This window comes from Salvelinus fontinalis, chromosome 25 (assembly GCF_029448725.1).
Source record: "Salvelinus fontinalis isolate EN_2023a chromosome 25, ASM2944872v1, whole genome shotgun sequence".
Classification (NCBI taxonomy): Eukaryota; Metazoa; Chordata; class Actinopteri; order Salmoniformes; family Salmonidae; genus Salvelinus; species Salvelinus fontinalis.
This window is the reverse complement of record NC_074689.1, coordinates 22,457,586-22,477,539: the sequence shown is the minus strand read 5'-3', so window position 1 is coordinate 22,477,539 and position 19,954 is coordinate 22,457,586. Positions and strand designations below refer to the sequence as shown.

Sequence of the window (19,954 nt, the reverse complement as noted above, 5' to 3'; positions counted from 1 at the left end):
TTGTTCTCTGTTTTGTTTATTATTAAACTCACTACCTGCACTTGCTTCCCGTCTCCCGGCGTCGTCGTTACACACATGAAACAATTTATTTGCTTGTCTTTTATCATACTCAAACATTATCGAAAGACAGCGGGGAACAGACCTTGGGAACAGACAGATATAGTGGCGGTATTGACACAGGTGATTGATTCCAGGTGAGTCCAGTAATACGCTGATCCTCGTGACGGGGGGAAGGCATGTGTGTGTGTACTGATGGTGGCAGGAGTGCATAATGCTGGGGGAGCCTGGCACCTTCGAGCGCCAGGGAGGGGGAGCTGGAGCAGGCGTGACACCTAGTGATGTTATCACAACACAAACAGATAAACCACCTTATTAGTTAATGTGTAAACATTTATTGCCCTGACGCAGTCATGGCTGTGATAGGATCAGAGATGCACCAGGGCTGGCAGAGCTATTGCTGAGAAAAACTCTTCACAGGAAGCTTATCATGTTACCATGTTCAGAGGAAGTATAGCTTATGACTGTAACGTCAACAGATATAATTCAAGGCAAGTTTTTTTTTCTAATACCACAAGTTGAAAAGGAGAATAGAAAATGGCTGGGTGCAACACAGACTGTGTTGAGAAACCAATAGCTAGAGGATTTGAAATACTTGGGCGTTTTGTTGGTAGACACCACTGGTGGTTTTTTATTCTTCCAATGTTGATTTCTGCGTGTCTTGGCGGAGGATTTTACTTCCTTGCGGACAGAGAAGCAAATGGCATTGAAGAAATGTTTACACCTATGAATGGACCGGCGAAAGACGAACGACGAGTAGTTAAAGAATACTTTCCACAGAATGATAGCGACTTCTCTCGTTTGCGGCTCTATACTGAAGGGACCTTTGCATCTCTCATAATTGTTACGCCTACAGCAAATATCCTCACAATTCCTGCTTTTACTAAAATTGTTGATATTGACAGGGAAGTGAAAGCCATTGAAGTAGGAACATTTAATTTCTCAAACCTTTGTGTTAAGAAAGGTGATGTGTGCGTGTCAAATTCAATCTTTGATATTGTAAAAACTCCCAATGTTACCACAACAACTATTGATTACCCGTATCATGACAACATTTTCATCGCATCTGAAATTGGTGGTGTGAAACTGAAAACTGGGTCAACTGAAATTGAAAGCGCAAAGGCAATTCGACTTTTTTACTTCTTAAAAGAAGACAACCAGACTGTAACTACGATGTGGCTGCAGAAGTTTATAGAGACTGCGTCGATGATGCAACAAGAAGAAGGCGTGAGTACATCCTTTTAGAGATGAAACATATGACATGTTATGTTGTTAACTTGTATAGGATGGGTGTCTTCTCACCATGTTTAGGCCTACAGCCTAATTGATCAAACTGCACATTTAAGCTCCATTAAAAAAAACATGTAACGTCAAGATAATTTGATTATTCAAACATCTTGAGTTGTTTTACTAATGTTACCTGAATATGGTCTTGTATCTATATTCTTATTTGTCTTTGCAGATGACCATATCTTACTTTACATCAATATCAAGAGATGAAGAGTTTGAGAAGAGCTCTGACTCCATCATTCCTCTCTTCTCATTGACCTATGCCCTGGCCATCACTTTTTCAATCACATCTTGTATAAGGTATCTTTTATAATTTCAATAAATATAGGACAATGAACATAGGACAGATCGATAGAAAATCGTAATGACAGTGTTGACTGTAAAAATAGCTAGATTCAGGGCTAAATCCAAATCAAATCCACATTGTGACCCACAATAGTTTTTAAAAGACATGTCAGAAAGGACTTTAACAAACAAACAAACTATTTTATGAAAAACTCATTCTCAGCATTTACATTTGAGTCATTTATCAGACGCTCTTATCCAGAGGGATGTACAGGAGTAATTAGGGGTAAGTGCCTTGCTCCAGGGCACACAGACAGATGTTTCACCTAGTCATCTCTGGGATTTTACCTAGAAGTAATGATCATGATGTTTAATCAGTTTATTGATATTCCACACCTGTCATGTGGATGGATTATCTTGGCAAAGGAAAAATGCTCAGTAACAGGGATGTAGAAAAAATGTGTCCACAAAATTTGAGAGAAATAAGCTATTTGTGCGTATGGAAAACCTTGGGGATCTTTTATTTCAGCTCATTAAACCAACATTTTACATGTTGCTTGCATATTTTTCTGTTCAGTATTATCGAAAGTTACGTTCAAAAGTGATTGAAATCAAATGGAACCAGGAACTGACAGTAACAACACGACTTCTCAACACAGAGGTTGAAACATTCTGATGGGCACGACATCGATATACAAATTGTTTTGCAATGACTTTCGTCGCACAGTAATATCGCTATCGCTAATATTTAATATCAATATGAGGATTGAGAATCCAATTCCAGAACCACTCGTTGGAGTCCTATACGATTCCGCATCATCAGTCAATATATATAAATGATAATAACAGTGTTTATTATCTGAAACTAGATATGTGGCTCAAATCAGTCGACCCCACATTGTGACTACATTACTGTTTTCAAGGCATTTTGTGACTGTATTACTGAGAGCACTACTGAGAGCACTACTTAGCAGCGTTTACCCACGCTGGGACTAATGTTGTGTTTGTCTAGGTTGGACTGTGTTAGGAATAAGGTGTGGGTGGCGACCTTTGGTGTCCTCTCAGCTGGTATGGCAGTGTTGTCCAGTTTTGGGTTGTTGCTGTACTGTGGGATGCCCTTCGCTATGACTGTGGCAACAGCTCCATTCCTGATTCTGGGTAAGCTTACAAACTCTCATTATGATACAATAAACCAATGCAACTGACATCCTGTTTTGACCTGATATGAAATGTACTCGGATCGTGATCTTAACAGATGTGATCACAGGAATGAACACGGGTAGAAACAAGATCTGACATTTTGTAAAACGGTGCCCTTTTTTCTCCACAGGAATTGGTGTTGACGACATGTTCATCATGATTTCTTGCTGGCAGCAGACTCAAGTTCATGGCGACGTAGAGGATCGTATGGCGGCTACATACAAAGAGGCAGCGGTTTCTATCACCATCACAACATTAACTGATGCCCTGGCTTTCTATATTGGTCTGTTAACTCCCTTTGGTTCGGTACAGTCCTTTTGTATGTATACTGGCACAGCTGTGCTCTTCTGCTACTTGTACAACATCACCTTCTTTGGTGCATTTCTGGCACTGAATGGAAGACGTGAAAAGAGCAACAGACATTGGCTGACCTGCATGAAGGTTCCAGAACCAGTGGAGAATTCTGAAAAGTACAATATCTGCTGTGTAGGGGGAGCTTATGATCATGGAACGGGAAAAGAGGAACCAATGCCAATTAACAACTTCTTTAAGACGTACTATGGTCCATTTCTAACAAATAATTGGACCAAGGGGTTTGTGATCCTGCTCTATGCTGGATATTTGGGCTCAAGCATCTATGGTTGCTTCCAAATCAAAGAGGGCATAGACCTTAAAAACCTAGCAGCTGATAGCTCATATGTGGGAAGCTATTACGATAATGAGGATGAATTCTTTTCAGAGTATGGTCCAAATGTTATGGTTGTTGTGACAGACAGTGAGTTTCAATATTGGAATGAAAGTGCTCGGAATAGTCTTGACTCCTGCCTTCAAAACTTTGAAAGTCTACCAATGGTTTCTCAAAACGGGACCATATCTTGGCTCAATCAATATCTTGCATTTGGAAAGATGACCAATTTGAATCTAAGTGAGGAAAATACATTCAAACGTAATTTGTCTGCATTTCTTGAGAGGTCTGATTTTGTACAAGATGTGAATTTTACAGACAACACAATATATGCCTCACGTGTGTTCATTCAGACAGTCAATGTCAGTACAGCTGTTGATGAAAAGAACATGTTGAATGAGCTTCGAGAGACAGCTAAAGATTGTCCAGTAAAGTTGGTTGTTTACCACCCTGCGTTCATATACTTTGACCAATATGCAGTCATTGTTAGTAACACCATCCAAAACATTGTAGTTGCCACTCTTGCCATGCTGGTGATCTCTCTCCTGTTGATTCCCAACCCAATATGTTCTCTGTGGGTGACCTTTGCCATTGCCTCTGTCATAGTGGGTGTTGCTGGTTTCATGGCATTTTGGGATGTCAATCTAGACTCTGTATCCATGATCAATCTTGTCATCTGCATCGGTTTCTCAGTGGACTTTTCCGCTCACATTTCCTATGCCTTTGTCTCTAGCAATAAGAGAACTGCTAATGAGAAGGCCATAGATGCTGTCTATCACTTGGGCTATCCTATCATACAAGGAGCTGTGTCTACTATCTTAGGAGTGGTGGCCCTGTCTGCAGCTGAGAGCTACATCTTCAGGACCTTCTTTAAGATCATGTTCTTGGTCATTGTGTTTGGAGCCGTCCACGGAATAGTGTTTATCCCCGTTTTTTTGTCTTTCTTTGGAATCTGCGGCGCTAAAGTTGGCGATGAAGAAGATGCAGGTGATAACCCTCAAGATAATACCTATCAATTTAAACAGAAAGGGAATGATAATATTGCTTGTGAAAACAATTTCTGACTGTCCTTAAAAACTGCTGGGCTGGGTGGTCATTCATTCTTGAAGTCGCTCAGCACTACTTCAGCTGCAGGATTTGCAACCCGTTTCTACTGATAACTATCAGACATGGAAGCTAGAAAAAAATGTCAAATAAAGTTAATGATAAAGGACATTATGGTAAAGTGTACACTGTAGCTTTGATTGTGGTGTTTTACCCCCTATTGGAAGAAAATATAACACATTGTGCGTAAATGCTTAGTAAATCTGACTTGCATTTGACAAATGTAATTATATTTGAGTCATAGTTGTAATATGTAGGAATCTATAGAATACGAATGTCTAAGTCATTCTGAAAAGCACACAAACACAATCTATATGTTAAAGATTACAGGTTATAGGTTAAAGGTAACACATTCTTTGTTTTTGTTACTGAGTTTGTGTCATGCATTGCAAAGGTAAATATATATATGTGTGAGATTTCATATTTAATTTGTATTTAGTCATATTGAGTTTCAGTCCATCGAACTGTGTAATATAGTTTTTTCTGTAGTGTCTATTTTTTCACATTGTTTATTCATTTGAATAAACAATGCATTCGAGTGTCATGTTTCTTATTTTACCACATCTATTAATTACATGCAAGTAGACTATGTTGATGATATTAATGGTAGATTAATCGGTTTCGCAGAAGTTCAACGTTAGTGTGATTGAAATTTAACACTAGAAAAGGGATTTTGACTCAAACATTCTAACAGTCAAAATAAATATATTTCATATATGCTATTGGAAAAATAATAACGTGGCTATGCTTAGGAAGGTCATCAGAGTAATCTTGAAAAAGATTTCAAGGAACACAATATCTTTTTCATTAGTGTGAGCGGACCAAGTAATTTGGCGGAAAGGTGGAATAAACGAGTCAGGAGTAGGTTTTCTTGATTGAACACAGTTCTCTATTGAGAGATTTCTGACAATACAAACACTCCAACACAATCAATGGGAATCTCCCAAGGAACAACATGCATTTTCTTCATTAGATGACACAGGAACACCAGATGATTATCTTTAAACTATAACAACAATCACAGATTTGTCACCGTCTTAATGGTTCTTCGTGGATAGCTCCTCTCTCTCGGTGGCCATCCTCCAGAGATGGTTTATTTTCTTCTTCTCTCCCCTTCGCTGGTTCCCTCCTCCTTCTGCTGGTTCCCTCCTCCCTCTGCTGGTTCCCTCCTCCCTCTGCTGGTTCCCTCCTCCCTCTGCTGGTTCCCTCCTCCCTCTGCTGGTTCCCTCCTCCCTCTGCTGGTTCCCTCCTCCCTCTGCTGGTTCCCTCCTCCCTCTGCTGGTTCCCTCCTCCCTCTGCTGGTTCCCTCCTCCCTCTGCTGGTTCCCTCCTCCCTCTGCTGGTTCCCTCCTCTCTCTGCTGGATCCCTCCTCCCTCTGCTGGTTCCCTCCTCCCTCTGCTGGTTCCCTCCTCTCTCTGCTGGTTCCCTCCTCCCTCTGCTGGTTCCCTCCTCCCTCTGCTGGTTCCCTCCTCCCTCTGCTGGTTCCCTCTTCTCTCTGCTGGTTCCCTCCTCCCTCTGCTGGTTCCCTCCTCCCTCTGCTGGTTCCCTCCTCCCTCTTGTAGGGAAAAGATAATCTGTTATTAGTACCGTCAGCTGTGCTTAATTGCCTCTGGTCACATTGACAACGGTTGTAAAGCAAGAAACCATCTGGCTATTCTGTTGTTATTGTTTCTCTTACCAGCCATCCACGTGAGGGGAGCATGGTCAGTAACTAATGCAAACCTACGACCTACAACAACATCCCCATTCAGAACATGAAGTAGCAGTCTACCTGTTGGCTCTTTGTTGTTGTAGCCTTTCCTTTAACTTTTAACTATTTCGTCCTTTTAATTCCATATTCCATTGATTATATAGCTCCTAACTTTTGCTACACACGGAGGCTCTATGACTGTAACCTATTGCCGTCTTTGATGAGTTTAAGGAGGCTTTTTCAGTTGTCACAGTTCCAGAAGAATTGTTGTCTCAGTTGCATGAATACTGCATTCACCCTGTAGTGTTAGACTTCCTGATGCAACTTGCTCCTGTTACAGCAGCACATAGATATTTTGGAAGGCCCGGGTTTCCTGCTACAGTAGGCAACTTGGCGGTGCTTGAACCCCTGCAAAAGACAATTATTGTGTATCTGAAAGCAATTGATGAAGGTGTTGATCACTATGAAGTATGTGGTTGCTTTACAGACAAAGAAGGAAGAGTGTTGGTTGAGTTTAAACATGTGATGATTAAATATCTTGGGAGCCGTTCTCCTGTTGTTAAAGAATACTTCTTCCACAATGACTTATGTGTAGTCTCTGAGGACAATGGGTCTTCTCGGATGGAAGGTCTTGGTCTTTTTTGACCAGGTAGGAGTATCAAAATCCATGCAGCAACACTTGAGCTCAAAGTCTAGATGCCTTACATATGCTAAGGAAGTCTTGAGCCATGGATTTCCTACACTCTTGGCAAACTTTATTACCTTGAGCAAAACGTTGAGGAAGTCTCGTTTGAGTAGGGTCAGGGAGGCCATATTGGAAACTGCTGTGATACATCCCGTCAAATAGTTCTGGAACTGAAGGTAATGAATTTTCCCAAACTCCATCAGAGTAATAACCTACTGATCAGCAGAGAACACGGTGGACTGTATCAGCCTAGGCTTTGATTGACATCAGCTCTGTCTCTACAGAGGACATTAGAGCTCTGTCAAAATTAAATCAAATGACATTTTATTTGTCACATGCGCCAAATACAACAAGTGTAGACCTTACCATGAAACGCTTACTTACAAGCCCTTAACCAACAATGCATTTCAAGAAAAAGAGTTAATACAATATTTACTAAATAAACAAAGTAAAAAATGTAATAATAAGTAAGACAATAAAATAACAGTCCCACGGTTATATACAGGGGTACCGGTACCAAGTCTACGCACAGGGGTACAGGTAAGTCAAGGGAATTTGTACATGTACTGTAGGTATGTGTAAAGTGACTATGCATAGATAATGAGGTGTTCGACCTAACATAAGGACTCAGTGTATGCCGTTCTATTCTGTTCTTTTGAAATAGACTATATTTTCTTTATAGCTTGTTTCTTTAGACCTGTCTAAAATAAATAATGGATTTGTTGTGAAGGTGTATGTTATATTACATGGATTTATTAGACTTTTTAAAAATGTAGATGTTCCAAAGGTCTGCATCAGCAGTTCATTAACGTGAGAACGACAGTTATTTGCTTGACAATCACCATCTGACGAAATGTCGTTGTCACGTTCCTGACCTATTTCTGTTAATTTGTTATATGTGTTAGTTGGTCAGGACGTGAGTTTGGGTGGGCATTCTATGTTTTCTGTTTCTGTGTTGGTTTTGGGTTGCCTGGTATGGCTCTTAATTAGAGGCAGGTGTTTGGCGTTCCTCGGTTTGTGTAGCCTATGTTCCTATTCGTGCGTTTTCTTGTTTTATGTAAGTAGTCGTCTAGGTCTGTCTACACCGTTTTTTTTTTTTTTTTGTTAGTTTAATCAAGTTCTTGTTTCGTTAATAAAATATGTCTGTTCTTTACGCTGCGCCTTGGTTCCCTCAATACTCCTCCTCTTCATCAGATGAAGAGGAGGAGGACTGCCGTTACAGAATCACCCACCAAAACTCCAGAACCAAGCAGCGGAGTAAACAGAGTAAGGGACAGAGAAAGAAGGAGGAATGGACTTGGGACGATATATTGGACGGGAAAGGTTGCTACACATGGGAGGAGATCCTGGCTGGTAGGGATCGCCTCCCATGGGAACAGCTGGAGGCACTGAGGAGAGCAGAGGCTACCGGAGAGAGGAACCGGAGTTATGAGGGAACAAGTCTTGCACGGAAGCCCAAAAAGCCCGTGAGTAACACCCAAAAATGTCTTGGGGGGGGGCTAAGAGGTAGTGGGCCAAGGGCAGGTAGGAGACCTGCGCCCACTTCCCAGGCTTACCGTGGAGAGCGGGGTTACGGGCAGGCGCCGTGTTACGCAGTAGAGCGCACGGTGTCTCCTGTACGAGTGCATAGCCCAGTGCGGGTTATTCCACCTCCCCGCACTGGTAGGGCTAGATTGGTTATTGAGCCAGGTGTCATGAGGCCGGCTCAACTCGTCTGGTCTCCAGTGCGTCTCCTCGGGCCGGCATACATGGCACCTGCCTTACGCATGGTTTCCCCCGTTCGCCTACATAGGCCGGTGCGGGTTATTCCACCTCCCTGCACTGGTTGGGCGACCGGGAGCATTCAACCAGGTAAGGTTGGGCAGGCTCAATGCTCAAGAGAGCCAGTACGCATGCATGGTCCGGTATTTGCTACCTCCCCGCCCCAGCCTAGTACCTACAGTGCCTACACTACGCACTAGGCTACCAGTGCGTCTCCTGAGCCCTGTTCCTCCTCCATGCACTCTCCCTGAAGTGCGTGTATCCAGTTCGGTGCCTCCAGTTCCGGCACCACGCACTAAGCCTCCTGTGCGTCTCCAGAGCCCTGTACACACTGTTTCTTCTCCCCCTACTAATCCTGATGTGCTTGCCCTCAGCCCGGTGTCACCAGTGCCGGTACCACGCACCAGGTATAGAGTGGGCTTTGAGAGTCCAGTGTGCCCTGTCCCTGCTCCCCGCACTAGTATGAAGGTGCGTGTCCTTAGCCCGGTGCCTCCAGTTCCGGCACCACGCACCAGGTCTACAGTGCGCCTTATCCGGCCAGAGCCATCCGTCTCCCCAGCGCCATCTGAGCCATCCGTCTCCCCAGCGCCATCTGAGCCATCCGTCTCCCCAGCGCCATCTGAGCCATCCGTCTCCCCAGCGCCATCTGAGCCATCCGTCTGCAATGAGCCTGCAAAGCCGCCCGTCTGCCATGAGCCTGCAAAGCCGCCCGTCTGCCATGAGCCTGCAAAGCCGCCCGTCTGCCATGAGCCTGCAAAGCCGCCCGTCTGCCATGAGCCTACAGAGCCGTCCGCCAGACAGGAGCCGCTAGAGCCGTCCGCCAGACAGGAGCCGCTAGAGCCGCCCGTCAGACAGGAGCCGCCAGAGCCGCCCGTCAGACAGGATCTGCCAGAGCCGCCCACCAGACAGGATCTGCCAGAGCCGCCAACCAGACAGGATCTGCCAGAGCCGCCAACCAGACAGGATCTGCCAGAGCCGTCAGCCTGCCATGAGCGTCGAGAGCCGTCAGCCAGCCATGAGCGTCGAGAGCCGTCAGCCTGCCATGAGCGTCGAGAGCCGTCAGCCAGCCATGAGCGTCGAGAGCCGTCAGCCAGCCATGAGCGTCGAGAGCCGTCAGCCAGCCATGAGCGTCGAGAGCCGTCAGCCAGCCATGAGCGTCGAGAGCCGTCAGCCAGCCATGAGCGTCGAGAGCCGTCAGCCAGCCATGAGCGTCGAGAGCCGTCAGCCTGCCATGAGCGTCCAGATTCGTCAGTCAGCCGTGAGCTGCCCTTCAGCCAGAAACGGCTATATACCCAGAACTGCCCCTCAGTCCAGAGCTGTCTCTCTGTCCGGAGCTGCCTTTCAGTCCGGAGTTGCCCCTCTATCATGATCGCCCTCTCTATCTTGATCTACCTCTATTTTCTGATCTATCCCTTTGTCTGGTGCTATCCCTCTGTCTTGATTTATCTCTCTGTCCCGGTGCTGTCCATGTCATTGATGTTACTAAGAGGATTTTGTGGGGGTAAATTGAGGGTGGACATTTTTAGGGGGAGAGGGAGGTTAGGATTGATTATGGTGGGGTGGGGACCTCGCCCGGAGCCTGAGCCACCACCGTGGTCAGATGCCCACCCAGACCCTCCCCTAGACTTTGTGCTGGTGCGCCCAGAGTTCGCACCTTATGGGGGGGGGTTATGTCACGTTCCTGACCTATTTCTGTTAATTTGTTATATGTGTTAGTTGGTCAGGACGTGAGTTTGGGTGGGCATTCTATGTTTTCTGTTTCTGTGTTGGTTTTGGGTTGCCTGGTATGGCTCTTAATTAGAGGCAGGTGTTTGGCGTTCCTCTAATTAAGAGTCATATTTAGGTAGGCGTTGTCACAGTGTTCGTTGTGGGTGATTGTCTTCCGTGTCTGTGTCTGTACACCACGCGGGACTGTTTACGGTTTGTTCGGTTTGTGTAGCCTATGTTCCTATTCGTGCGTTTTCTTGTTTTATGTAAGTAGTCGTCTAGGTCTGTCTACACCGTTTTATTTTTTTTTGGTTAGTTTAATCAAGTTCTTGTTTCGTTAATAAAATATGTCTGTTCTTTACGCTGCGCCTTGGTTCCCTCAATACTCCTCCTCTTCGTCAGATGAAGAGGAGGAGGACTGCCGTTACAGTCGTGACCGCCACAGCCCTAGTGTTCACTCAGTACCTTTAGGCCACACATTTATTGTGCATTTGGACAGGATATAATTTTCTCTAGACACCTCTACCTTTCAGAGAATGTCATCCGGTAGCATTGACTTCCTGTCTGTTGAGGAATCTGAGTCGTACTTCAGCTCAAAGACCCTGTCTGTTGTGGCGCTGGGTAAAGATGATTCCAAAGACCCTGTCTGTTGTGGCGCTGGGTAAAGATGATTCCAAAGGCACACTGTCCAACATTCAGTTGCTGCCTAAACCAACCCCGCTTTTCCAGAAGAAGTCTGTGTACATCGTTACAGGTGGTCTCTCTGGGCTGGGGTTTGAAACAGTGAAGTTCCTTTTGAAGAAAGGTGGAGAGTACATCGTCATACTCTCCAGAAGTAGCCCCACACCAGACATACAGCAGGAGATAGTCATTCTGGAGAGACAATGGAGTGCCCGTATTATATGGATGGCATGTGATGTCTCTGTCTCTGAGCATGTGCTCAGAGTGATTGGTCTCATTGGTCAGAAGTTTCCCTCTTGTCCAATCAAAGGGGTGTTTCACAGTGCAGTCGTCCTGCATGACGGGTTGATTGAAAACCTTGACAAATCCCACTTTGAGAAAATCCTAAAGCCCAAGGTGAATGGAGCTCTGAATCTGCACCACGCCACAAAACACTGTTAGACTACTTTGCGTGCTGCTACTCCTCGATCGCCTCACAAACAAAAATTATCATATTTGACCTAATGGTGGAGCTCTAAACATGCACAAATTCCCATAGGAACACAGCCATTTTAAAAGCACAGGGGCTTGTGCAGGAGTGATATACACATGAACTTATAACTTTGTTTTTTAAAGCTGAAGTCGTAACCTTTTCACTGATGTAATCAGATCTCATGTCTGATTCCCAGTTCGTCCACTAGATTGCAGTAGAATATCACACGACATCACTTGGCCACTTGAAACCATAGGCTTCTGGTACGTCACTGTGCTAAAATGGCTGAACAGACTTTCTAACATCTAATAATGACCCTAGCAACCAGGGCTTTCTAGTTTAAAAAAAAATCACACAGTTAACGTAAGGAAACGTCAAACTTGTTTTCCCCTTCATTTTTCCCATTGGAAACGAGGGAGAAAAATCAACGGCGCATATGGAGGATTCAAAGTAATGTCATATTAAAATGTAGATGGAAAAAGAAATGTATTGCGTTATGATCAAATTGTATTTGAGAAGTACGATAAAATAATTGTGTTGGGTAATTTTCATATTAATAATGTTGACAAAGACACTGACTCCAAGGCCATTGAATGTATTCATCTTTTGAACTCTATGGACTTTATCCAACATGTTACTGGGCCCTTCCATAACTGTGGCCATACTCTGGACCGGGTTATTACCAAGGGGCTTTCTACTGGGCCCACCCATAACCACAGCCAAACTCTGGACCGGGTTATTACCAAGGGGCTTTCTACTGGGCCCACCCATAACCACAGCCAAACTCTGGACCTGGTTATTACCAAGGGGCTTTCTACTGGGCGCACCCATAACCACAGCCATACTCTGGACCTGGTTATTACCAAGGGGCTTTCTACTGGGCCCACCCATAACCACAGCCAAACTCTGGACCTGGTTATTACCAAGGGGCTTTCTACTGGCCCACCCATAACCACAGCCATACTCTGGACCTGGTTATTACCAAGGGGCTTTCTACTGGGCCCACCCATAACCACAGCCAAACTCTGGACCGGGATATTACCAAGGGGCTTTCTACTGGGCCCACCCATAACCACAGCCATACTCTGGACCTGGTTATTACCAAGGGGCTTTCTACTGGGTTCACCCATAACCACAGCCAAACTCTGGACCTGGTTATTACCAAGGGGCTTTCTACTGGGCCCACCCATAACCACAGCCAAACTCTGGACCTGGTTATTACCAAGGGGCTTTCTACTGGGCCCACCCATAACCACAGCCATACTCTGGACCTGGTTATTACCAAGGGGCTTTCTACTGGGTTCACCCATAACCACAGCCATACTCTGGACCAGGTTATTACCAAGGGGCTTTCTACTGGGCCCACCCATAACCACAGCCATACTCTGAACCTGGTTATTACCAAGGGGCTTTCTACTGGGCCCACCCATAACCACAGCCATACTCTGGACCTGGTTATTACCAAGGGGCTTTCTACTGGGCCCACCCATAACCACAGCCATACTCTGGACCTGGTTATTACCAAGGGGCTTTCTACTGGGCCCACCCATAACCGCGGCCATACTCTGGACCTGGTTATTACCAAGAGGCTTTCTACTGGGCGCACCCATAACCACAGCCATACTCTGGACCTGGTTATTACCAAGGGGCTTTTTACTGTGCCCACCCATAACCACAGCCATACTCTGGACCTGGTTATTACCAAGGGGCTTTCTACTGGACCTGGTTATTACCAAGGGGCTTTCTACTGGGCCCACCCATAACCACAGCCATACTCTGGACCGGGTTATTACCAAGGGGCTTTCTACTGGACCTGGTTATTACCAAGGGGCTTTCTACTGGGCCCACCCATAACCACAGCCATACTCTGGACCTGGTTATTACAAAGGGGCTTTCTACTGGGCCCACCCATAACCACAGCCATACTCTGGACCTGGTTATTACCAAGGGGCTTTCTATAGACATATCCTCTATTGTTGATGTTGCTTTATCTGATCACCACTGGGGATTTTTTACTACCTTGTTGCCTAAAGCACAGGGTAATACTGAACGCATTATTAAGAAAAGCTATCTTACCTCTCAAGTTGCTACATATTTTCTTTAGTGTATGAACAATACTCCACCACCTATTCTGCCTTCCTCGTGTGATGGTTAACTTTAATAGCAAATTAAGGGCAGCCGTTGATGCCATAGCTTGAGTAAAGTTGAAAAAGGCCACATCCAAACAGAGAGCCCCTTGGATGAGTGTTACGCACGCCTCTAAAAAGAGGGAACGCAACTCCCTGCTGCAACTCAACTCTCCGTGAAGCGAAAGAGGTATGGACCGTAGGTGCGAGAAAGGACGACAAAGGCAGAATTTACAGTTTACTAGGATTTATTTCCTTAACCTCTAACGAGCCTCTACCCCGGATCCGGGAGCACCCCCCCCCCCCCACACTGATTAGCATCGCTAGCATAGCGTCACAATTAAATAGTAGCATCTAAATAACATTAAATCACAAGTCCAAGACACCTAATGAAAGATACATATCCTCTGAATAAAGCCACCATTTCAGATTTTTTAAATGTTTTACAGGGAAGACAAAATATGTAAATCTATTAGCTAACCACGTTAGCAAAAGACACCACTTTTCTAACTCCATCAGTTTCTTACTCCATCAGGTGCTATCACCAATTCGGCTAAACTAAGATATTGATAGCCACTAACCAAGAAAAAAACTCATCAGATGACAGTCTGATAACATATTTATGGTATAGGATAGGTTTTGTTAGAAAAATGTGCATATTTCAGGTAGATTTCATAGTTTACAATTGCACCCACCGTCACAAATGGACTAGAATAAATAAATAGAGCAACGTGTATTACCTAATTACTAATCATCAAACATTTCGTAAAAATACACAGCATACACTAATCGAAAGACACAGATCCTGTGAATACAGACAATATTTCAGATTTTCTAAGTGTCTTACAGCGAAAACACAATAAATCGTTATATTAGCATACCACATGTTCAAACATTACCAGAGCATAGATTCTAGCCAAAGAGAGCGATAACGTCAACATTGCCAAAATATATTAATTTTTTCACTAACCTTCTCAGAATTCTTCCGATGACACTCCTGTAACATCATATTACACAATCCATATAGAGTTTGATCGAAAATGTGCATATTTAGCGGCACAAATCGTGCTTACACAATGGAAATACTGTCCAACTACTCAAGCAATCTGCCCGGGAGCATCATGATAATACAACTATTTTTATCGAAAACTATTCATAAACTTGACTAAAAAAATACAGGTTGGCCATGAAATGAAAGATGCATTAGTTATTAATGCAACCGCTAAGTTAGATTTTTAAAATTAACGTTACTAGACATACAGTGTGCGTTACAGACAGACTAGTGCCGCAATAACGGCGTCACTATTTACCGTTATTGAGTTTACATTTTTCCACATAAAAATGGAATAACATCATAAATAGCTCCTACTTTTCGACGAGCTTCCATCGGAATCTTGGCCAAGTGGTACTTTTGTCCAAAAGAATCGTTGCTTGGTTGTAAAACGTTGCATTCAACTTCTGATATAGCAGCTAACTATAGCTAACAATTGCTAACATTACCTAACGTGTCCAAATCCTCATTACGCAATACTGAGGAAATTCCGAAAAATAGCAATATACTCGCATAATCTGATATAACTCGGTTTCAAATAGCTTCGTTATGATGTTTCTAACACCTATATCAAATTAAATTACAGACTGATATATCTAAAGTTCATTACTGAGCGTTCGAAAATGGCATCCCGAGGTCTCTCTCTGCGTAAAGTTCAACGTCGAAAAGAAGGCGTACCTCACTCCTTGGTCTTTTATAACCTCTGAGAGCTACGTAGGAAGCCCATTCCACTTCTCATTGGTCACTGACATCCAGGGGAAGGCGGGTGCAGTTCGTGTCGTTCCATAGGATATACACACCCCTTTAAACTGAACTGAGATCAGAGCTTCGCTCTCAGACCTTCGCAAAACCTGTCATGGATTTCGCTGTAGAAAGAGTTCTGTTCCACTCAGAGACATAATTCAAACGGCTATAGAAACTAGATAGTGTTTTCTATCCAATAATAACAATAATATGCATATTGTACGATCAAGAATTGAGTAGGAAGCCGTTTCATCTGTAGAGACAATTATGCTAATTTGAAACAGCACCCCCTATAGTCGCAAGAAGTTAAACGGTAATATGGGGAAAAGGGGCTGGACGGAACCAAAGCAAAGAAAGTAAATATCAAAGCTCCCCCTCTCCTATCTAACCTGCCTACCCACTTAACTTACCTAACTTAGCACCACCTAGTGCACTAACCAAAATACAGGGGGTGGTCCGCCCAGGTCTTACCTAGTGTGCCTAGACAGTGAATATACTACGGGTATATGTATGCCCTCGGGCCTCTTGCCTAAGCACTCCCTAAGTGCCTTCCCCTTCCCCCCTGGGAACAAATGAAACAGAATAATTATTAACAATTTCACAAACACTTTACAACTAAACTGAGTAAACTAACTCAGGCCACTAAAGAAGCTTTGACAAAGCAACAAACACAGAACATATCAAAGCTGCTACCAACAACAACTAACACATTACATACCACACTTTCTGTTAAACAACCAACACTATATCACAATCTAATTCTCCAGCAAAAAAATCTCTCTCTCTCTCTAATCTTTCTCATGCTCTTCCTTCTTCTGAACAGAACACTGGCTTTTATAACTTCTGGTGGCAATGGTGATTAGAGTCAGCTGCTTCTTGACGAGGGGGCGGGGTCAGCTCCAATCATCAATTAGCCTGGGGTCGACCAATCAGCTGGTTGGGGAGGCTTCCAGGAAGCCATCTCCTGAAACACACACACTCAAATACAACACAGAAACTGGGGAACGTAACAATGAGAGAGAAAACAAATAAATTAAAGAGAAATTGCAGAAAGGCAGAACGGATGTGGAGAAAGTCAAAGTTGCAGGTCCATTATGATATTCTGATAGATCAATTTGGCATAGGGAAGAAGGCAATTAGATATTACAGGAGGGCAAATTTCTCTAACTTGATCACTAATTATCAGAATAATTTGAGAGTGCTCTTCTCGATCATTGATGGCCTGATAAATCCTACCCCAGCAAACCTATGTGAACTTCCCTCCACATATGTGATGAGTTTGTGGTGTATTTCAGAGATAACAAACATTAGGCTGGGTGTCAGTCAAGCAAGACCTGATGAGAAGTTTGATGATACAATGGCTTCGGAAAGTATTTGACACTTGACTTTTTCCACATTTTGTTACGTTACAGCCTTATTCTAAAATGGATTAAAAAATAAACCCTCAGCAATCTACATATACATAGTAGCCTAACCTATGGTCACCATAGTAGCCTAACCTATGGTCACCGTAGTAGCATAACCTATGGTCACCGTAGTAGCATAATCTATGGTCACCGTAGTAGCATAATCTATGGTCACCGTAGTAGCATAACCTATGGTCACCGTAGTAGCCTAACCTATGGTCACCATAGTAGCATAACCTATGGTCACCATAGCAGCATAACCTATGGTCACCATAGCAGCATAACCTATGGTCACCATAGCAGCATAACCTATGGTCACCATAGCAGCATAACCTATGGTCACCATAGCAGCATAACCTATGGTCACCATAGCAGCATAACCTATGGTCACCATAGCAGCATAACCTATGGTCACCATAGCAGCCTAACCTATGGTCACCATAGCAGCATAACCTATGGTCACCATAGCAGCATAACCTATGGTCACCATAGCAGCATAACCTATGGTCACCATAGCAGCATAACCTATGGTCACCATAGCAGCATAACCTATGGTCACCATAGCAGCATAACCTATGGTCACCATAGTAGCATAACCTATGGTCACCATAGCAGCATAACCTATGGTCACCATAGCAGCATAACCTATGGTCACCATAGCAGCATAACCTATGGTCACCATAGCAGCATAACCTATGGTCACCATAGCAGCATAACCTATGGTCACCATAGCAGCATAACCTATGGTCACCATAGCAGCATAACCTATGGTCACCATAGCAGCATAACCTATGGTCACCATAGCAGCATAACCTATGGTCACCATAGCAGCATAACCTATGGTCACCATAGCAGCATAACCTATGGTCACCATAGTAGCCTAACCTATGGTCACCATAGCAGCATAACCTATGGTCACCATAGCAGCATAACCTATGGTCACCATAGCAGCATAACCTATGGTCACCATAGCAGCATAACCTATGGTCACCATAGCAACATAACCTATGGTCACCATAGCAGCATAACCTATGGTCACCATAGTAGCCTAACCTATGGTCACCATAGCAGCATAACCTATGGTCACCATAGCAGCATAACCTATGGTCACCATAGCAGCATAACCTATGGTCACCATAGCAGCATAACCTATGGTCACCATAGCAGCATAACCTATGGTCACCATAGCAGCATAACCTATGGTCACCATAGCAGCATAACCTATGGTCACCATAGCAGCCTAACCTATGGTCACCATAGCAGCATAACCTATGGTCACCATAGCAGCATAACCTATGGTCACCATAGCAGCATAACCTATGGTCACCATAGCAGCATAACCTATGGTCACCATAGCAGCATAACCTATGGTCACCATAGCAGCATAACCTATGGTCACCATAGTAGCCTAACCTATGGTCACCATAGCAGCATAACCTATGGTCACCATAGCAGCATAACCTATGGTCACCATAGCAGCATAACCTATGGTCACCATAGCAGCATAACCTATGGTCACCATAGCAGCATAACCTATGGTCACCATAGCAGCATAACCTATGGTCACCATAGCAGCATAACCTATGGTCACCATAGCAGCATAACCTATGGTCACCATAGCAGCATAACCTATGGTCACCATAGCAGCATAACCTATGGTCACCATAGCAGCATAACCTATGGTCACCATAGTAGCCTAACCTATGGTCACCATAGCAGCATAACCTATGGTCACCATAGCAGCATAACCTATGGTCACCATAGTAGCCTAACCTATGGTCACCATAGTAGCCTAACCTATGGTCACCATAGCAGCCTAACCTATGGTCACCATAGCAGCATAACCTATGGTCACCATAGTAGCATAACCTATGGTCACCATAGCAGCATAACCTATGGTCACCATAGTAGCCTAACCTATGGTCACCATAGTAGCCTACAGTTGAAGTCGGAAGTTTACATACACATAGGTTGGAGTCATTAAAACTTGTTTTTCAACCATTCCACAAATTTCTTGTTAACAAACAATAGTTTTGGCAAGTCGGCTAGGACATCTACTTTGTGAATGACACAAGTCATTTTTCCAACAATTGTTTACAGACAGATTATTTCACTTATAATTCACTGTATTACAATTCCAGTGGGTCAGAAGTTTACATACATTAAGTTGACTATGCCTTTAAACAGCTTAGAAAATTCCAGAAATTGATGTCATGGCTTTAGAAGCTTCTGATAGGCTAATTGACATCATTTGAGTCAATTGGAGGTGTACCTGTGGATGTATTTCAAGGTCTACCTTCAAACTCAGCGCCTCTTTGCTTGACATCATCGGAAAATCAAAATAAATCAGTCAAGACCTCAGAAAAGAAAATTGTAGACCTCCACAAGTCTGGTTCATCCTTGGAAGCAATTGCCAAACGCCTGAAGGTACCACGTTCATCTGTACAAACAATAGTATGCAAGTATAAACACCATGGGACCATGCAGCCGTCATACCGCTCAGGAAGGAGACGCGTTCTGTCTCCTAGAGATGAACGTACTTCAGTGAGAAAAGTGCAAATCAATCCCAGAACAACAGCAAAGGACCTTGTGAAGATGCTGGAGGAAACAGGTACAAAGTATCTATATCCACAGTAAAACGAGTCCTATATCAACATAACCTGAAAGGCCGCTCAGCAAGGAAGAAGCCACTGCTCCACAACCGCCATAAAAAAGCCAGACTACGAGACACAGCCAGTAAATTAAGGGTGGGACACAGCCAGTTGAATAAGACCTTAAATGTGATAGGAAAGTATCCAACAGGGAATTGTGATTATTGGCAGGAAACAGAGAATGTGGAGCGTGTATTGATACAGCGTGGACATTATTGGAGGGAACGATAGAGGATGATCCAGTATGAGGGAGAAGGGGATACAGGAAATTAATTTAAAGAGTATGTTGAGTAGAACGTTATTAGATATAGTCTCAAATATTTTATATTTTTTAAGAGCAACGGGGCTTACAGGTAGGA

The 19,954-nt window shown here is 43.9% G+C and overlaps 1 protein-coding gene across 1 annotated transcript; it reads left to right on the top strand.

Moving 5' to 3' along the window:
- The first annotated feature begins 476 nt into the window (after positions 1 to 476).
- LOC129822997 (patched domain-containing protein 3-like) lies at positions 477 to 5,028 on the top strand. The gene is made up of 4 exons (XM_055881646.1): positions 477 to 1,284; positions 1,520 to 1,647; positions 2,645 to 2,790; positions 2,963 to 5,028. Exons 1-4 carry the CDS (start codon positions 595 to 597, stop codon positions 4,579 to 4,581), a joined length of 2,583 nt encoding a protein of 860 aa, XP_055737621.1. The 5' UTR covers positions 477 to 594; the 3' UTR covers positions 4,582 to 5,028.
- Positions 5,029 to 19,954: the final 14,926 nt, after the last annotated feature.

Coding starts and splice junctions, on each gene's coding strand:
- LOC129822997 (XM_055881646.1), top strand. CDS start 595: ATGGCTGGGTGCAACACAGACTGTGTTGAGAAACCAATAGCTAGAGGA. Junction 1,285..1,519: donor TGATGCAACAAGAAGAAGGC/GTGAGTACATCC, acceptor TTGTCTTTGCAG/ATGACCATATCTTACTTTAC. Junction 2,791..2,962: donor AGCTCCATTCCTGATTCTGG/GTAAGCTTACAA, acceptor TTTTCTCCACAG/GAATTGGTGTTGACGACATG.